Source organism: Mobula birostris, chromosome 23 (genome assembly GCF_030028105.1).
Source record: "Mobula birostris isolate sMobBir1 chromosome 23, sMobBir1.hap1, whole genome shotgun sequence".
NCBI classification, from domain to species: domain Eukaryota; kingdom Metazoa; phylum Chordata; class Chondrichthyes; order Myliobatiformes; family Myliobatidae; genus Mobula; species Mobula birostris.
Window position 1 is genome coordinate 3,346,909 of NC_092392.1, and position 18,577 is coordinate 3,365,485.

The 18,577-nt window shown below is 42.6% G+C and overlaps 1 protein-coding gene across 10 annotated transcripts in view; it reads right to left on the reverse strand.

Moving 5' to 3' along the window:
* Positions 1-18,577, reverse strand: part of plxna4 (plexin A4) — an 811,940-nt gene that overhangs the window by 768,834 nt on the left and 24,529 nt on the right. For all 10 annotated transcript variants that reach the window (XR_011882949.1, XM_072241488.1, XM_072241485.1 and 7 more), the window contains exon 3: positions 16,801-16,983. Coding sequence is in view for 9 of the 10 variants with exons in the window: in XM_072241488.1 (XP_072097589.1) it covers positions 16,801-16,983 (183 nt within the window). In the remaining variant the exon portion in view is untranslated. The remainder of the gene's footprint in view (positions 1-16,800; positions 16,984-18,577) is intronic.

Below are 18,577 nucleotides of genomic sequence, written 5' to 3' on the forward strand. Positions count from 1 at the left end.
ACACACAGCTGGAGGAACTCAGGTCAGGCAGCATCTGTGGAAAATAATTAAGAGTCAACGTTTGAGGCTGAGGGCCTTCATTGAGACCAGACGAAGGGCCTCAACCCGAAGCGTCAACTCTTTATTCCTTTCCATAGATGCTGCCTGACCCGCTAAGTTCCTTCAACATCCCTCCATTCATTATTGTAGAGTTTTACATTCCAACTAAACCCCAGAATAATCAATCTCTGCTAAGAACTATTCTTCCATCATCTTGTTTTCAACCATCCGATGGGCCCAGCAATCGAAACAACCATTTTCTAAGTGTGGTACGCGACGTATTTTGGGGGAAGGATGCAGTGAATGACATGATGCCTAGGAGCAATAGCATTGGGCTGCAAGTCCATAGCTCCATAGAAGTGGCAACCCAAGTAGATAGGGTGGTAAAGAAGATTTATAGTACACTTGAGTATGAAAATCGGAAAATTGTGTTGCAGTTGTACAAAGCCTTGGGGCACATTTGGTGCATTGGGTGTGCTTCTGGTCACTGCATTACAAGGAAGGATGTGGAGGCTTTGGTGAAAATGCAGGAGAGGTTCACTAGGATGCTGCCTAGAGAACAGAGTATTAGCTAGAAGGAGGGGTTGGACAAAGTTGGATTGCATTCTCTGGAGCGTCAGATGCTGAGGGGAGACCTGATAAAAAGTTATAAAATTCTACTGGTATAAGACCATAAGACCATAAGATATAGGTGCAGAAGTAGGCCATTCACCCCATCAGGTCTGCTCCACCACTCAATCATGGGCTGATCCAATTCTTCCAGTCATCCTCACTCCCCTGACTTCCCTTTGATGCCCTGGCTAATCAAGGACTCGTCTATCTCTCTGTAGCTAAGGTAGAGACACAAGAGATTCTGCAAATGCTTGAAATTCAGAGTAACATACACAAAATGCTAAAGGAACTCAGCAGGTTGGGCAGCATCAATGGAGAGGAATACAGAGTCAATGTTTTGGGACAAGACTCTTCATTCGCACTGACAGAGGACCCCCCGCCCAGTGTGGTAATGTCAAATACTAGAAGACATAATTAAGGTGGGGTGGTGAAGTTAAACCGGGAGAGGTAAATGTTGTTTTGGTTTCCAGTCAGATGCATGAACATGTATGTAATAGAGGGATATGGATTTCATTGAAGCAGATAAAATTAGTTTTACTTGACATCATGATTGGCACAGACACTGAGTTTGCTGGCTGGATATTCAGTAGCCTTCCTGTGCTGCACTGTTCTACATTCTTTCCCCTGTTACCCACTCCACTCTCACTCCAATCCAGAAGGAGTGACCACCCTCACCTTCAAGACACTGACCTTGCAACAGCCTCTATTTCCACTCGCTTGTTCCACAGTGGAGGATTAGTTTGTAAAATGTACTTGGTCTCCCACTCTTTGCAAATTCTCCTTACATCTAAAGAGCTGACGAGCCAATAACCCAACCTTAAACTCAGTGTTTCTCTGAAATGAGGAGCTTGTTGCACAGAGACAACTATTGGCTGACAAATCTGAGCACCTGCGTTTCATTCTCAGTTTACAATCCTCAGTAAACTCCCAATCTTGCCTGACACTAAATGTGGCCTTTGGGGAATGTTTCATTTCTCTGTAACTGAAATTAGGGCAGCAAGGCTAGTTTCACCACACAAAAAAGCTTTACCATGCTGCAAAGTCTTAAAAAAGATTTGGTGTTCCCTTGAATACATAAACTGATGCATATAAATCATATGCAAGCCCCTGTCAGAATTCTGTTCTCCCATTTCCTACTCTTGTTATAATTGATGGCCTGGCTATTTGAACTGGAAACAGGTTGATGGGCCATGCTGAAAATTGTTCTGTACTGTTAACAAATTCTAGATTGAAGAGAATTACTAAATTCAGAAAATATAGTCACATCTTAACGGGTTACGCAGTGGTGACTCTCATTTCTATTCAAAAGCTTTTCAGGCATAAACAATGAAAATGCTCCATGTAATCCCAATTGTTATGCCAGGCAATATGACACTAGTAATGAAAAGTATGGCTGGAATAAACTATTTAGTATCGATTCAATTCTGATATCCAACTTGATCATCGTGATGCTGTATTTCAATTCCCAACACTCTTTAGCTGTAATAAACCCAGTGGCCACTTTATTAGGTATCACTGTTGTAACGTGTGGTTATTCCGAATCAGGTTTAACATCACCAGTATACGTTGTGACATTTGTTTACTTTCCAGCAGCAGTACATTGCAATGCATAATAATAGAAGAAAAACTGTGAATTACAGTAAGTATAATAGTTAAAATAAATAAGTAGTGCAAGAATAGAAATAAAAAAAGTCGTGAGATGGGTTCAATGTCCATTCCGAAATTGGATGGCAGAGGGGAAGAGGCTGTGCTTGAATAATTGAGTGTGTGCGTTCAGGCTTCTGTACCTCCTTCCTGAAGATAGCAAAGAGAAGAGGGCATATTCTGGGTGATGGGGGTCCTTAATGATGGATGCTGCCTTTCTGAGGCATCACTCCTTGAAGATGTCCTGGATACTACAGAGGCTAGTGGTTAGTTCTCATGATGGAGCTGATTAAGTTTACATCAATCTGCAGCTTACTTCGAACCTGTGCGGTAGCCCTTACTGCATAGTTACTGTTGTCTTCCTGTCAGCTTGAACTGTCTGGCCATGCTCCTCTGACCTCTCTCATTAACAAGGCGGTTTCCCTCACAGAACTGCTATTCAACAGATTTTTTGGTTTTATTTTGTTGTTCACAGCATTCTCTGTAAACTCCATACACTGTTGTGGGTGAAAATCCCAGGAGTTTAGCAGTTTCTGTGATACTCAAACCACCCCATCTGGCACCAACAATCATTCCACAGTCAAAGTCAGTTAGATCACATTTCATCTCCATTTCAATGTCTGGTCTGACTTGACCATGTCTGCATGGTTTTACGTATTGAGTTGCTGCCACACAATTGGCTGATTAGGTGTAGAGGTATACCGACAAAGTGGCCACTGGGTATATCTGAAGGGTTCCAGTGATGTTTATATATGTCCCTCGATGCAAGTATCTTCTAAAATTCATTAGCTTTGTCTTTGAAGCTTTCAATTACCCTAAATAACCACAGCTCTTTTGATAAGAACATTCTTCCTAATTGGTTTACTCAGTCTTTACTATAACACAGATTAGACCTGATAAACGGTACCTGGGAGAGCATTCACATTTCCATCCAAATACCTGAATTTCAGGAGTGCAAGAGAATTGATTATAGATTTCTTTTCAACTTTCCTTCCCATCACATCCACGGTCCTCTCGACTGCAATGCCAGGTGTTGACTTCCACCCACCATCCCAATCCCAACCCCAAACCATTTATACTTTATTGTTGCCAAACAACTGATACTAGAATGTACAATCATCACGGCGATACTTGATTCTGCACTTCCCGTTCCCTGGAGTACAAATCGATAGTAAATATTAAAAATTTAAGTTATAAATCATAAATAGAAAATAGAAAATGGAAAGTAAGGTAGTGCAAAAAAACTGAGAGGCAGGTCCGGACACTTGGAGGGTACGGCCCAGATCCGGGTCAGGATCCGTTCAGCAGTCTTATCACAGTTGGAAAGAAGCTGTTCCCAAATCTGGCCATAGCAGTCTTCAAGCTCCTGAGCCTTCTCCTGGAGGGAAGAGGGACGAAAGGTGTGTTGGCTGGGTGGGTCGTGTCCTTGATTATCTAAGCAAGTTAACTATCGAACAAATAAGTGGATGTGATGGACATAAACACAAGAGGTTCTACAGATGCTGGAAATCCAGAGCAACACACACAGGTGCTGGAGGAACTCAGCGGATCAGGCAGCATCTACAGGAAGGAACAAACAGTCTCATTTCAGGTTGATAAAGCTTCTCAGCCCAAAATATCAACACTTTATTCCTGTCAATGGAGCTGAGTTTTTCCAGCATTTTGGATACTCACTTACCAGAGGAGTTGATCTGGGTAAATGAGATAATTGTCCATCCAGCTCCACGAGAATACAATTGCAGATTCCCAACTACACCCCCAGTAAGATCCACCAACTCATGACAGCCATCAACCTGAACTTGGAACTTTCTCAAACAAAAACTGGTAGAGTGTCCTACTGAAGGGCCTCAGCCCGAAACACCAGCTCTTTATTCCTTTCCAAGATTGTTGCCTGACCTGATGAGATTCTCCAGCATCTTGTGTGTGTTAAAACTGGTAATGTCCTTGTCCAACAAAAGAGCACTCAAGGGCCTTTATCCCTCTACTTGTCTTGGTCAGCTGCCATGAGTGACTAGCAGCTTTATTTTACGAGTAAGTGGAGATAGCTGTGACTGTGGCTGCGTTGGCTTCCTCCAGCTGTTCCAGTTTCCCCCCATATTCCAAAGATGTACGGGTTGGGGTTAGTAAGCTGTGGGCATGCTGTGTTGGCGCCAGAAGCATGGCAACACTTGAAGGTTGCTCCCAGCACAATTCTTGTTGATTTTGGTTTGACACAATATGTCGTATCTCGATGTTTCAATGTACACATGACAGATAAAGCTAATCTTCTCTTAAGGTAGCCTGAAAACAAGACCAGGCCCAAGTATTACCAACTAACTTGGAAAAACATCATGTCCATCAATGTCACTGGGCCAAAACTCTGAATCCTTACACTGTGTGAAGAGCTTCACCACATAAAACGCATTAGAAATTATTTTCAGAATTTATAATATAAATTAATAAAAATGTATAATGCGTATTCTTTGTGTTGTCCATGCCTATAAGCCGACGATGCTGTTGCAAGCAAGATTTTCATTGTACTGTACCTCACGTGACATTAAATTCATCTGGCTTGAAGATAGCTCATTTATCTTCTGAAAGGCAACTGGAGATGGGGAACAAATGCTACTCTTGCTAGCAATGGCCAGATTTACAGGATAATTAATGTTTATGGCTCTGATGACTTAATGAAACATTGAGACTGGTGCAGTCGATGCAGAAGGGGCTCTTTTCAGATGATCTGCCTTGGATGGATAAGGTGATCTTCAGCTAAGAAATATACAGGTTGGGAAGGTAGGCATTTGTCAGAGACATGGAAAATACATCCTGTTCCAGGCTGCTTTTTCTTTCCTTTGCTTTTGTTTACTTTGATGTAAATCAAACAGAATCCTTCCACAAACGCAGTCTTTCTCATCACACTGCAAGCATGTCATATGCTTCCCCCATAACCGGCTGTTAAGAAGTAAAGTGCTATCATTTTGATATTTGCAGTTTGTTAGCACTGTGTCTATTGTTGAAATACCATTAATTAGAGAAAGTAATAATCTGGTTTCCTTTGTTACTAATGTTGCAGTCACTCATACTAGGTGCTATGCCCAAGCTGCAAGTCGGGTAGAGTGCTTGGTACGGGAATCAAGACAGTGCAGTGCCTAGCACAATGCTTTACAGTACAGGCAACCCAGGTTCAAATCCTGCCATTACTTGTATGGAGTTTGTACATTCTCCCCGTGACCACGTGGGTTTCCTCCAGGTGCTCCAGTTTCCTCCCACAGTCCAAAGATGTACCGCTTGGTAGGTTAATTGGTCATTGTAAATTGCTCCGTGATCAGGCTGGGGTTAAATTGGGGGTTGCTGGGCGGTGTGGCTTAAAGGGCCTATTCTGTGCTGTATCTCAATAAAATAAATGATTTCCCGAGCTAACAGACTGTATGATTGCATCCTTTATCCAGTATCCGCACCAAGCACTTTCCAAAGAGGAGTACAGGTAGCTCTATGAAACATAAACAACTAACTCTTCACCTCACACTGATCCACACCCTACTCAAACTATGCCACTGAGCCCAATTACATCACGCAGAAACTGACTATACCTGTTACTCTCAAGAAACAAGAGGACGAAGTGATGGATGGCTCACATGAAGAAGGTCTAGTCTGGGTCTTTTCCCAACCCAAGTACCGAACAGGAGACCCTCAACTCTACATCTACCAGTCTCTTTCCTCACTCATCAAACAACAGAAACAAGACAGCAAGGAACCATTTACTGTTAAAGATTAGCTTTGTCATATGTACATCGAAACATTAGAATATACGGTGAAATGCATCAACAGCTAACACAGATCAAGGATGCACTAAAGGAGGTCCCACAAGTGTCAAGGTTTCCGCACCAACAGGGCATGACCATAACTTATCCATATGTCTTTGGAACACAGTGGGAGAAAACCCATGCGGTCACAGGAAGAAAGTCATTAGAGACCTGAACCCAATCACTGACGCTGTAAAGCATTACTCTAACCTGTATGCTACCATGACAGCCCTAGTTACTGTCAGCCAGAAGAATTGTCCCCTATTCAGGCAGGTGCTGCCTAACCTGCCGAGTTCCTCCAGCATTTTCTGTGTGATGTTTAAGGTAAGATTGTATGGAAGACCAGCAGTTGCCCATGCTGCAAGTCTCCCCTCTCCACGACACCAATGTTGTCCAAGGGAAGGGCATTAGGACCCATACAGCTTGGCACCAGTGTCATCACAGAGCAATGTGTGATTAAGTGCCTTGCTCAAGGACACAACATGTTCCCTTGGCTGGGGTTCGAACTCACAACCTTCGGGTCACAAGTCCAATGCCTTAACCACTTGGCCACGTACCCACATGAAATTTCCCATAAACCTTTTTTTTGTTGAATAAACTATTGAATGTCTAAATTAAGAATTTTTATATTGTTGGTTTGTTAGTTTCCATGGAGTGAATGTGGACTCAAATACAGCACAATGCAGGAGTTAGCAGTTTAATCCAAGCAATCAAGGCAATGAATGGAGATCTGACCCTGTGTGAACAGGGTCACTGGAAAGCACCACACTCAGCCCTTATAAATGGATCACTTGCTCTACAGAACCTGTTTCCCGATATTGCAAAGCGTTCAGAGCCTTTCCTCTATTGCAAGCTTCTATTGACCAGCACAACCACGTTACAACACATAAAAAGAACCAAACGGTTGTCCCTCAAGAGGCACACTGAATGTGTGCTTTATTAGCTTCAGGTTTGTAAGTAGTTCTCAGGTCAGATTTGAAAGCTGTCCAAAATGACAGCAACTACATGGCCATAGTGTTGCCTGCAATAATCAGTGGGCCTCCAGATAAACACTTCAACATTTTCACTTCAAAACCTTTCCTGACTGAAGCATTTTAAATAGGTTAGCAGATAATTTTTGCACCTGGTTCCAAGTATGGACTATCCTGTAGATATTTAATTCAAACCATTCCTCATTATGCATTCTTAGTCTCTTTCTTTGGCAATCTCTCCAAGACCATAAGACAAAGGAGCAGAATTAGGCCATTCGGCCCATTGAGACTGTCCATGGCTGATCTATTATCTTTCTCAGCACAATTTGCCTGCCTGCTCCCCATCGCTTTTGATGCATTTGCTAATCAAGAACCTATCAACCTCCTCTTGAAATATACCAAAACTTGACCAGGGTTGGGGATGACTTCCTTAGTCTATTTCAATGGCTTTAAGTTGCTTTTGCCAGAAGTGGAGTAAGGTACTCAGTAGATGGGTGGGTATGTACAGTATATATGCAATAAGGCTCCACTACAGGTCCTCCACAATCTAACTAGCTTGGAATGTGTGAGGAATCACTCGTCAGATATAGCCCATATGCAGCTATAGAATAACTAGAGAGTCATACAGAATGGAACCAGTCTCTTCAGCCCCTGTTGAACAAAAAGTAGTCAGTTACACTAATCCTATTTTATTCTCCCTATAACTCTAGCGAACACCCACCTCCCCAATCCTACCTCCCTACTGCCCATTACACCACTGGTGTTTAGGAGCTTCAATCTACCTCTGGCAGTATTCAGAGTTTCCTTCATCGTGTCAGTGCCTTCTTGGTTTTCACTACTGTCAGTCATGTGGGTCCCGGAGGAGACTCAGGAATACCATCACACTCAAATGTAGAAGCATTCTTTATTGCTGTTTCCGTAACAGCTTTGTTTTACCAGTCAGGTTGTTAGCACCGAGTTGAACCCCCGAACCTGGAGGACTGGTGGACCACTCGGAGTCTGGCGTCTACCCTTTGACCTGTTTGTCATGGGTGACCCTACTAGAAGCCAAAGCAGAAAGCCTTGACTCCAGCCAACATAGCTCTGCAGGTCATTGAGGCACACAAGCCTCCAAACCCTATGACAAGGTTGTGATTCCCTTGGAGGACAGATCCTACCACCCACTTACAAACTAGGGCCAATTTACATTGCTTATTTAACCTCCCAACACAAACATTTATTTATTAGAGATACAACGTAGAACAGGCTCTTCTTGCCCAGTGAGCTGCACCACCCAGCAGCCCCATCTACTTAACACTTGCCTAATCACAGGACAATTTCCAATAACCAATTAACCCACGAACCGGTATACCTTTGGACTGTGAGAAGAAACCGGCACACCTGGATGAAACCCACATGGTTCACAGGGAGAACATACAAATTCCGTACAGACAATGCCAGAACTGAACTCTGAACTCTGGAATGCAACAAGCTGTAACAGTGTTACACTAACTGCCATGCCTCCGTGGTGCCATCTTTAGGAAGCAGGAAGAAATCAGGGCAGACGGAGGGAAGCTGCATGGTTATAGGCCCCACCCCCTCTAAACTGTAATGACCAGTGTGCGCAAAAATCTTATGCTGTGCAATTTTTTGCCATTGACAATGTGTGCGCACTGGATTTTATATGGAAGTCTTCATTTTAACAGCTAGCAAAACTCTGTCAATTAGAACTTTGATCTCATTTGGGTTTGATCATTCTCGCTGTCATTCATCTGCACTCTCCCAAAACATACATAGCAGGCCTAAAGCAGGTAATGAAGGATTTTCTCTCTGAAGCTTTTGCACACCGTCTTTAGAGTCAATGTAGTGAACCAATAATCTCTTCAATAAAAACATTATAAATAAGCCAGTTCTATAAATAATAAAGGCATCCGTTAGTCTTGCGAGACCATGGATCTGCGCCTGGAAAGTCTTCACTCTCTAGGGTGCAGGCCTGGGCAAGGTTGTATGGAAGACCAGCAGTTGCCCATGCTGCAAGTCTCCCCCCTCCATGACACCAATGTTGTCCAAGGGAAGGCCATTAGGATCCAGACAGCTTGGCACCAGTGTCGTCGCAGGGCAATGTGTGATTAAGTGCCTTGCTCAAGGACACAACACATGTTGCCTCAGCTGGGGCTCGAACTCACGACCTTCAGGTTGCTAGTCCGATGCCTTAACCACTTGGCCACGTGCCCACATGCCAGTTCTAACTTGCAAACAAATCATTGCAACCTCCACGTTGTCAACACCGTCTGCATCAGAAACAGGAAAATGAAATGCGATTGTGTATGATCATGAAATATACTTAACATGCCAAGGTGGAAGGTGACAACATTTTGTGCACACTTTAAATTCTTTAGTAGCAAAAGATGCGCGCGCGCGCACAGACACAAAAACACACCTTCGAGGGAATATTGTCACAGGGTTAAACCCCACACAGACAGCACCAGAGGTCAGGATCGAACACAGTGAGTATGAGGATGCAGCATCTCCAGTGGCTGTGCCACCCTGAGAGAGGCAGTTTGGCACTAGAAGCACAAGATGGAGAGTCACCACATTGGCAGAGAGAAGGGATGCACTTGACTCATTCCATACATGGAATGTTCCATCAAACTTGCCAGTCTTCTCTCGCAGTGTTGAAGAGGGAAGCAAGACATGTCCATCTATCAATAAAAACATTCTGATATGAGCATTGCCTCAGGAAGTAAGCTATAAAAGTTGTTTTAAAGTGTTTGCATCTCCTTTTGTGAACAGCAGTTGTGAAGAGCACCACTGCAATGAATGCGCTACAAGAGTAAACATTACTTTCCCCCCCACTTATACTCCAGTGTTAAACCTCACTATTGATGGCCTGTCATAACTCTATTCATTTAACTTGATTCAACTTTTCACCAGGACCAACGATTGAGAAAGAAAAACTTCCAACAGCAGCTAGGATGATTCTCATTCTTTTTTTTCCTTCTCTCCCTCACTCCCTCCCTCTCCCCCCCCACCCCTTTATATGTTTCCAGTTAATACCCAAACCAAATAATGGAAAACAAAAAACATTAAACTCCCCACAAAAAAAAGTGACTGTCACAATGAAATTACAAAACATAATTAAATTCTGGCACTTAAGAATCATTAAATTTAATTTAATTAATTTTAATGATTAATTGTTTTGACTTTAAAAGCATGATCAAGCCATTATCAAAGAATGAATACAGCTGAAAGGTTAATACAATATTGTACATAATTAATATGCCTGTAAACATTTAAGGACAACATTTCCCCCTTTTAAAATGAGTCAACTCTGTTTCATTCCCCTTACAGATTAATCTGGTACTCCATATTAGAATTGCTATTAATCATGTTTAATCATGCAATAACCCGTTTCTGGGACGACGACCTCTTCACCAACACCAACTTCAAGGATGTACATTTTCTCAAGTCAAGAAGGGTGGGGGTACAACAGGCCAGCACACTAAAACTCCTCCACAGTATTGAGAATGCCCAGCTCTGCCTCAATCGTCAGTCCCGTCCACAGCTCCAAGAGTGCAAGCTCACGACAATTTATATTGTTTGCCTAACAACTGTCTTCAGCAGTTTCAATTAATCAATTTTACTTACAATTGCTTAAATGTAAAATCCATCATTCTGATAACTGATGCTGTGCATCAAAACCTGTTTGCTATCCGTGTCATATAGGTTCCCAAAACTTCGTCTGTCTCCACTCTATAGAGCAGCACATGGCATGGGCAAGCATCGTCTTGTGGCACAGAATCTAGCTCACCACCCAGTAGATTGGAAACCCCAATCTCTCTAGGGTTCAATGGATTATCATTCTCCCTAATCAAAAGCTGGCAGTAAATGGAGAGACTATCTGAAAATTTACACCACCAATTGGCTCCATTTCTGGCGTGATCAAACCCCAACCTCCTGGCAAAACTGAGCCTGTAGCCCCATAGGACATGGCTCTTTAACTACGCATCGCAGCATGTTCTAAATATGATGATGATTTCTGCCTCTACCAGTGTCTCTGACTGTGATCCTTACAAACCTCGGAATAAAAGTATATTTCTGACAATTAGAATCATTAGAATAAAGCATTTAACCTTCGACCCTTATTCTGTGCTGGTTAGAAGTTATATCAGTAGCTATAAATTGGTCCCATTTTAAAAATGCGTTTGATTGGCTGAGTTTGGTGCTCATCTGAATATAGAACAAGCACTTTATCAGCATCCTAACCCAAGGTCTTACTTCAACAATGGACGTTTTATTGAATCAGCCAAGCAACAGAATAGAGTCATAAACTACAACACAGAAAATGGCCCTTTGACCTTAGCCCTTCATAATGTACCAATCCAAACTTCCCTTGTGTTGAAAACAAACCCACATCCACCACTTCCACTAGCAGCTCGTTCCACACTCCCACCGCCATCTACCACCGAGTAAAGAAGTTCTTCCTCATGTTGCCCCTAAACATTTCACCTTTCGTCCTTAACCCATGACCTCCAGTTGTAGTCCCACCCAACTTCAGTGGAAAAGGCCTGCTTCCATTTATCCTATCTATACCCTCATAATTTTGTATACCTCTATCAAATCTCCCCTCAATCTTCTATGTTCTAGAGAATAAAGTCCTAGCCTCTTCAACCTTTCCCCGGAGTTCCAGCAACATCCTCGTAAATTTTCTCTGCATTCTTTCAACCTCATTTACATCATTCCTATAGGTAGGTCACCAAACTGCATACAATTCTCAAAATTAGGCCTCACCAATGTCTTATACAGTTTCAATAGAAACTGTACTCAATACTTTGATCTATGAAGGCCAACATGCCAAAAGTTTTCTTTGTGACCTTATCTATCTGTGATGTCATTTTCAAGGATTTACGGATCTGTATTCCCAGATCCCTCTGTTCTACTGCTCTCCTCAGTGTTGGTCCTATCCTTGTTGGTCCTTCCAAAGTGCAACACCTCACATTTCTCTTCAATAAATCCCATCTGCCATTTTTCCAGCTGATTTGGATCCCACTGCAAGCTTAATTGTCTTACTCAGGGCCCACTACACCCCTAATCTTGGTGTCATCCACACATTTGCTGATCCAATGTACCACATTATCAACCAGATTGTTGATGCAGATGACAAACAACAAAAGACCCAGCACTAAACAAGAGAAAATCTGCAGATGCTGGAAATCCAAGCAACACACAAAATGCTGGAGGAACTTAGCAGGCCAGGCAGCATCTATGGAAAAGAGTACAGTGGACGTTTCAGGCAGAGACGTTTCAGCAGGACTGGAAATTAAAAAGATGAGGGGCTGGGGTAAAGACCCAGTACCGATCCCTGCAGTATTCCACTAGTCAGAGAGGCAACATTCCACAAAGCTAATATTTAATCCAATTTACTACCTCATCTTGTATACCATGAGACTGAACTTTTTTGACCAACCTCCCATGCAGGACCTTGTCAAAGGCCTTGCTAGTAACTTCCTCAAAAAGCTCTATAAGATTGGTTAGACACGACTTACAGTGCACAAAGCCATGTTGACTATCCCAAATCAGTCTCTGTCTATCCAAATATGTATATATCTGGTCCCTTAGAGTACCTTCCAATAATCTTCCCACTGTTGAGGTCAGGCTCACCAGCCTATAATTTCCTGGCTTATTCTTAGAGCCATTCTTAAACAGAAAAAACATTAGCCAACATCAATCCTCCAATACCTCACCTGTCACTAAGGATGACTTGAATATCTCAGCCATGGCTATTGCAATTTCTGTACTTGCCTCCTACAGGGTCTGAGGGAACACCTTGTCAGTTCCTGGGGATTTATTCACTCTAATTTGCCTCAAGACAACAAACACCTCCTCCTCTGTATAGGGTCCATGGCATCGCTGCTGCTTTGCTTCACTTCTATAGACTGTGTCTATCTTCTGAGTAAATACAAATGCAAAAAGTCTATCTAAAACCTCCCCCATCTCTTTTAGTTTCACCCATAGATTACCATCCTGATCTTCCAGAGGGCCAACTTTGTCCCCTGCTATCCCTTTGCTCCTAATATGTCTGTGGAATCCCTTAGAATTCTCCTTCACCTTGTCTGCTAGAGCAACCTTATGCCTTCTTTTAGCCCTCCTGACTTCCTTCGTAAGGGTTCTCTTGCAATTCTTATACTCCATATGTATCTCAGTTGTTCCTGCCTGCCTGTAATATCTGCTCAGCACCTCTTTCTTTGTCCTAATCAGGTACATATAGAGAATACCAAGGTTCTCTAAACCTGTTACCCTTGCAGTTTATTGTGACAGAAACACACAAATACTATTCTCTCAAAATTTCACTTTTAAAGGCTTCCCACTTTCCAAGTACAACTTTGCCAGAAACCAGCCTGTCCCAATCCACACTTGCCAGATCCTTTCTCATAGCATCAAAATTGACTTTTCTCCAATTTAGAATCTCAACCCCAGAACCAGGCCTATCCTTTCCTATAATTACCTTGCAACTAATGGCATTATGATCACTAGATGCAGAGTGTTCCCCTACACAAACTTCTGTCACCTGCCCTGTCTCATTCCCTAATATGATTATGAAGACACGTAGTCCTCTTTTATGGTCAGTTAGTAATGCATGCATTAAGAAATGATACATTATTTCCTTCGGTGTGATATCACAAAACACAGGACAAACCAAGACTGGAAAAACTGACAAAACCACATAATTATAACATATAGTTACAAACAGTGCACAATACCATAACTTGATGAAGAAGTCTGTGAGCACAGTAAAGTTCAAAGTTTCTCAAATGTCCCACATCTCACGCAGACAGGAGAAGGAAGAAAAACTCTCCCTGCCATGCTGACCACAATCCGACTCTGAGTCATCGGAAAACTTCGAGCTCTGATCAGCTCTCCGACACCGAGTACTGAGTGCCATCTCTGTCCAAACGATTCGACCTCCTTCTCGGTCGTCAAAAGCAGGCAAGGCCGGGGATTTTGAGGCCTACCCTCCGAAAGATTCCCGATCACACAATAGGGGATCCAGTATTGTACACGCTTTCCAACTGCAGCCCCTTTACAGTATGGGGGTCCCAGTCAATAAGTGGAAATTTAAAATCACCTATCATAACCTTGCGTTTCTTTCAAAAGTCTGCGATCTCTCTACAAATTTGCTCCTCTATATCTGGTGAACTGTTAGGTGGTCTATAGCATAATCCAATTCACCTGGTCATCTCTTTCTTATTCCTCAATTCTATCCATAAAGCCTCACTCAAGGAGCTCTTAATCTGTCCTAATTGAGCACTGCAGTGACATTTTTCCTGACTAGTAATGCCACCCCTCCCTCTTTAATCCCTCCCACTCTACCATGTCTAAAACAGAACCCAGAACAATAAGCTGCCAGCCCTGCCTCCTGCAACCAAATCTCAATAATGGCTACAATGTCATAATTCCATGTGCTGATCCATGTCCTAAGATCATTGCATTGAAATAGACACAGCTCAGAACATTAGTCCCACCATGCTAAACCTGTTGATTCCTGACTTCGAATGTAGGCTTAACAACATCTTTCTCCAGAACCACTTCACAATTAATTCTGGTGCTCTGGTTCCCATATCCTTGAAACTCTACTTTAACTACGCCCCCCCCCCAGCACTGCACTAGCCACCCTTCCCACTAGGATATTTGTTCCTCCAATTTAGGTGCAAACTGTCCCTTCTATATAGGTCCCACCTTCCCCAGAAGACAGCCCAATGATCCAAAAATCTGAATTCCTCCCTCCTACACCAACTCCTTTGCCACATGTTAAACTGTATGATTTTCCTATTTCTGGTCTCACTTGCACATGGAATGAGTAGCATTCCTGAGATCACAACCCTAGAGGTCCTGTCCTTTAACTTAGCACCTAACCCCCTGAAGTCACTTTGCAGGACTTTGTCACCCTTCCTACTCATGTCAATGGTGCTAATGTGGACCACGACCCCTGCTGCTCACTCGATCTGAGATATCCCTGACCCTGGCACCCAGGAGGCAACAAACCATCCGGGAATCCCATTCTTGTCCACAGGACATCCTTTCTGTTCTCCTAACCAACAAATCTCCTATCACTACAGCTCGTCTCTTCTTTCCACTTCTCTTCTGAGCCACCGAGCCAGACTCAGTGCCAGAGACCCAACTGTGATGGTTTTCCTCTGCTAGGTCATACCCCCCAAAAGTATCCAAAGCGATACGCCTATTGTTGAGGGGAATGACCTCAGGGACACTCTGCTTTGGCTGCCTATCCCCTTTGCCCCTCCCGATGGTCACTCAGTTACCCATGTCCTGCACCTTGGGTGCAACTACCACCCTGTATGTCCTGTCTATCAACCCCTCAGCCTCCCGAATGACCCAGAGTTCACTCAGTTCTAGCTGCAACTCATGCAGGTCTGTTAGAAACTGCAGCTCGATGCCTTCTTGCAGTTGTAGACATCAGGGACACTGCAGGTTTCCCCGCCTTCCCACAACAGGACCATTCTGTTATGCTGTCTGGCATCTCTACTGCTCTAAATGTGCAATAAGAAAGAAATAGAGAATAAATAATGAGAAAAAAAATTACCTGGGGCCTACGCCTCTCCTCGTCAAAACCCTGATGAGCCAAATCCTCAACTCCCCACTCTAACACTGGCCCACTCACACAATGGCTGCTCCCAAAATGGCCACTCTGCATAAACCTAACGTCTTTGCATTGGTCCTTGCCAAGTGCCTACTTATGTGCAATCTAATGTCTCCTCAGGAACTGTGGCACACAAAGTACAGATTGGCCCTGCTCGCTTCTATTAAACTCTCTCTTCCTCGACGCAACCCAGTGTCTCTTTGGGACAGTAGTGTGCAAAAATCTACACTCCAAAGCCCAAAATTAACAACTGATGATCCTTTATAAAAAACAAACTATTAAGACCAAGGGACAGTTATTTGCATATGAAGGCGTCTTTGAAAACTAGGTTACCTGCTCATTAAGGACAGATGTGAATCGGAGACCATATATGTCTTGCATAAGATATAATGTTGGATTAAAACCCATAAATTACCATTTCACACAAATTTCACAGTATCATGACAAATGATAATTGGAATTAGCATTTCTGTAGCACGAGGGCAGGCTACAAAGATAACACTCAGAGCATTTTGTGTTAACACTCAAAGTGCCAGCACTCCGAGGATTATACATTCAATAGTCATTGGCTCTCTGTACCAAGTTACGATACATCTCAAGCATGTGCTCATAGACTCAAACCACAGCAGTTAAGACGCCAAAATGCCTACAAATTGTGTTATTTGATTCATAAAAGTTCTCAAGTTGATACAGCTCAGTAAATCCACTCGAGGAATTAATGTTACAGCTCTGCTGACAGGCTTGATTGCCTCTTTGATAAAAGAGAAGTGGATGCACCAATTTCCTATCCCTAACTCCTTAATTACCAGCACCCTAACAGCAATACACAGCCACCAAATTGCATGAATTTAAACATCTGAAGATGCTTCAATATTAGTTATCTCCATTTCAATATCAAGTAAGTAATGTCCATTCTGCAGTCAGGCACCAATATGTTTGCAGTAAATTCTAAACAATTCCATAGACCGATAGAAAAACACCATGCCAGGAAGAGAGGTGCAGAGCAACAAAACATAGCAAAACTTACAACTTCGGGGTTTCAACACCAAATACCAGCTCAGGCATCAACAACCAAGGGACTGGGGGGAGAGTGGAACAGAAAAGCAGGTTTTCCTACCTTTTTCAGCTTGCCACTTTTCGTGCCCACAAACACCAGTGAGTGGTTGTTGTAAACATACGAGATCACTGAGCTCATCCTGTCCCGGTCCTCGGAGAAGAGGGGAATACCCTGCAAGAGGGTGGAGCCGCCTAATGGAGCATTAATGTCCAAGCCGCAAAAATTGTCATCTATTGGGACAGGCTGTGAGGAAGATAAAGAGTGTCAATGGTTAAAACTTACATAGGACACAACAGCACAGCATAGGCCTTCAGCCCACAACGTTGTGCCAAAATTTAACCTTTTAATATAACCCTTCCCTCCTATGTAGCCCTTCATTTTTCTATCACCCACGTGTCTATGAACTTACTCTGAAATAATCAGGATTAGACTTGCATTTACCTTTGGTCAGGTTGATCTACAACAGGCAGTATGCCAGGAAAGCAGCCATCATTAGGAACACCCCCCATTCAAGCTGCTCCCTCTTCTTGTTGCCATCAGGCAAAAGGTAGGGAAGCCTGAAGATCCATGCTTCAGGGTTCAATAACAGCTTCTTCCTCACTGCCATCAGGTCCTTGAGCAGACTTTAATATTTTAGTTCTACCTTGAACTCAACTTCCCTTAAGCTGCACTAATATTCAAAGTTCAAAGTGCACAGTAAATGTTATTAACAAAATGTATATGTGTCATCACATACAACCCTGACATTCAGTTTCCTGTGGGCATACTCAGCAAATCTATAGAATAGTGACTATAACAGGATCAATGAAAGATGAATCAGAGTGCAGAAGACAACAAACGATGCAAATGCAAATATAAATAAATGGCAATAAATAATGAGAACACAAGATAATTAAAGTGAGATCACTGGTTTTAGGAACATTTCAATGATGGAGCAATTGAGTGTAGTTATCACCTTTTATTCAAGAGCCTGATGGTTGAGGGGTAGTAACTATTTGAAATCTATTTTGTTTATATTGTCAATAAATTATGGCTAAATTATGCTAATTTATGATGTAATTTATGTCTGTAATGTACAGTGTTGCTGCAGCAAAAAAAAAAGCAAATTTGGATCCTGGATATGTATGCCCACAACACTGGGTTTCAATGCAAACTTGGGGCTCATAACCTGTAAAAACCGGTAGTAGAATACACCATGTTTCTTAGACGATTTCAGTTCTTTTAGTTTATAATAAACAATTATGGCATGTTGTAGACAAAAAGTGGTCATGAAATGACTTTGGCAAGTAGGAGAAAGGAGAATAGGTAAACCTTTCATGTGTATTAGAAGGAGAAGGGTAGCTAAGGAAGGAATAGGTCCACAAGGGGGATACTCTACAGAGCCAGGTGGTATGACCAATATCTTAAATACTTCTCACCATTATTCCTCAGGGACAAGGATGCGAAGATTGGAGAGTTAAGTAGCTGATATTCTGAGGAAAGTCATAATCAGGGTAGAGGAAGTATTAGAAACATACGCAGTGGCCATTTTATTTGGTACACCTGTATGTTAATACAAACATCTAATCAGCCAATCACATGGCAGCAACTCAATGCATAAAAGCATGAAGACACGGTCAAGAGGTTCAATTGTTATTCAGAACAATCAAGAGAACGAGGAAAAAATATGATCTAAGTGACTTTGACTGTGGAATGATTGTTGGTGCCAGACAAGGTGGTTTGAGTATCTCAGAAACTGTTGATCCCCTGGGATTTTCACATACAACAGTCTCTAGAGTTTACAGAGAAGAGTACAAAAATGAGAAAACATCCAGTCAGCAGCAATTGGTTCTCCAGG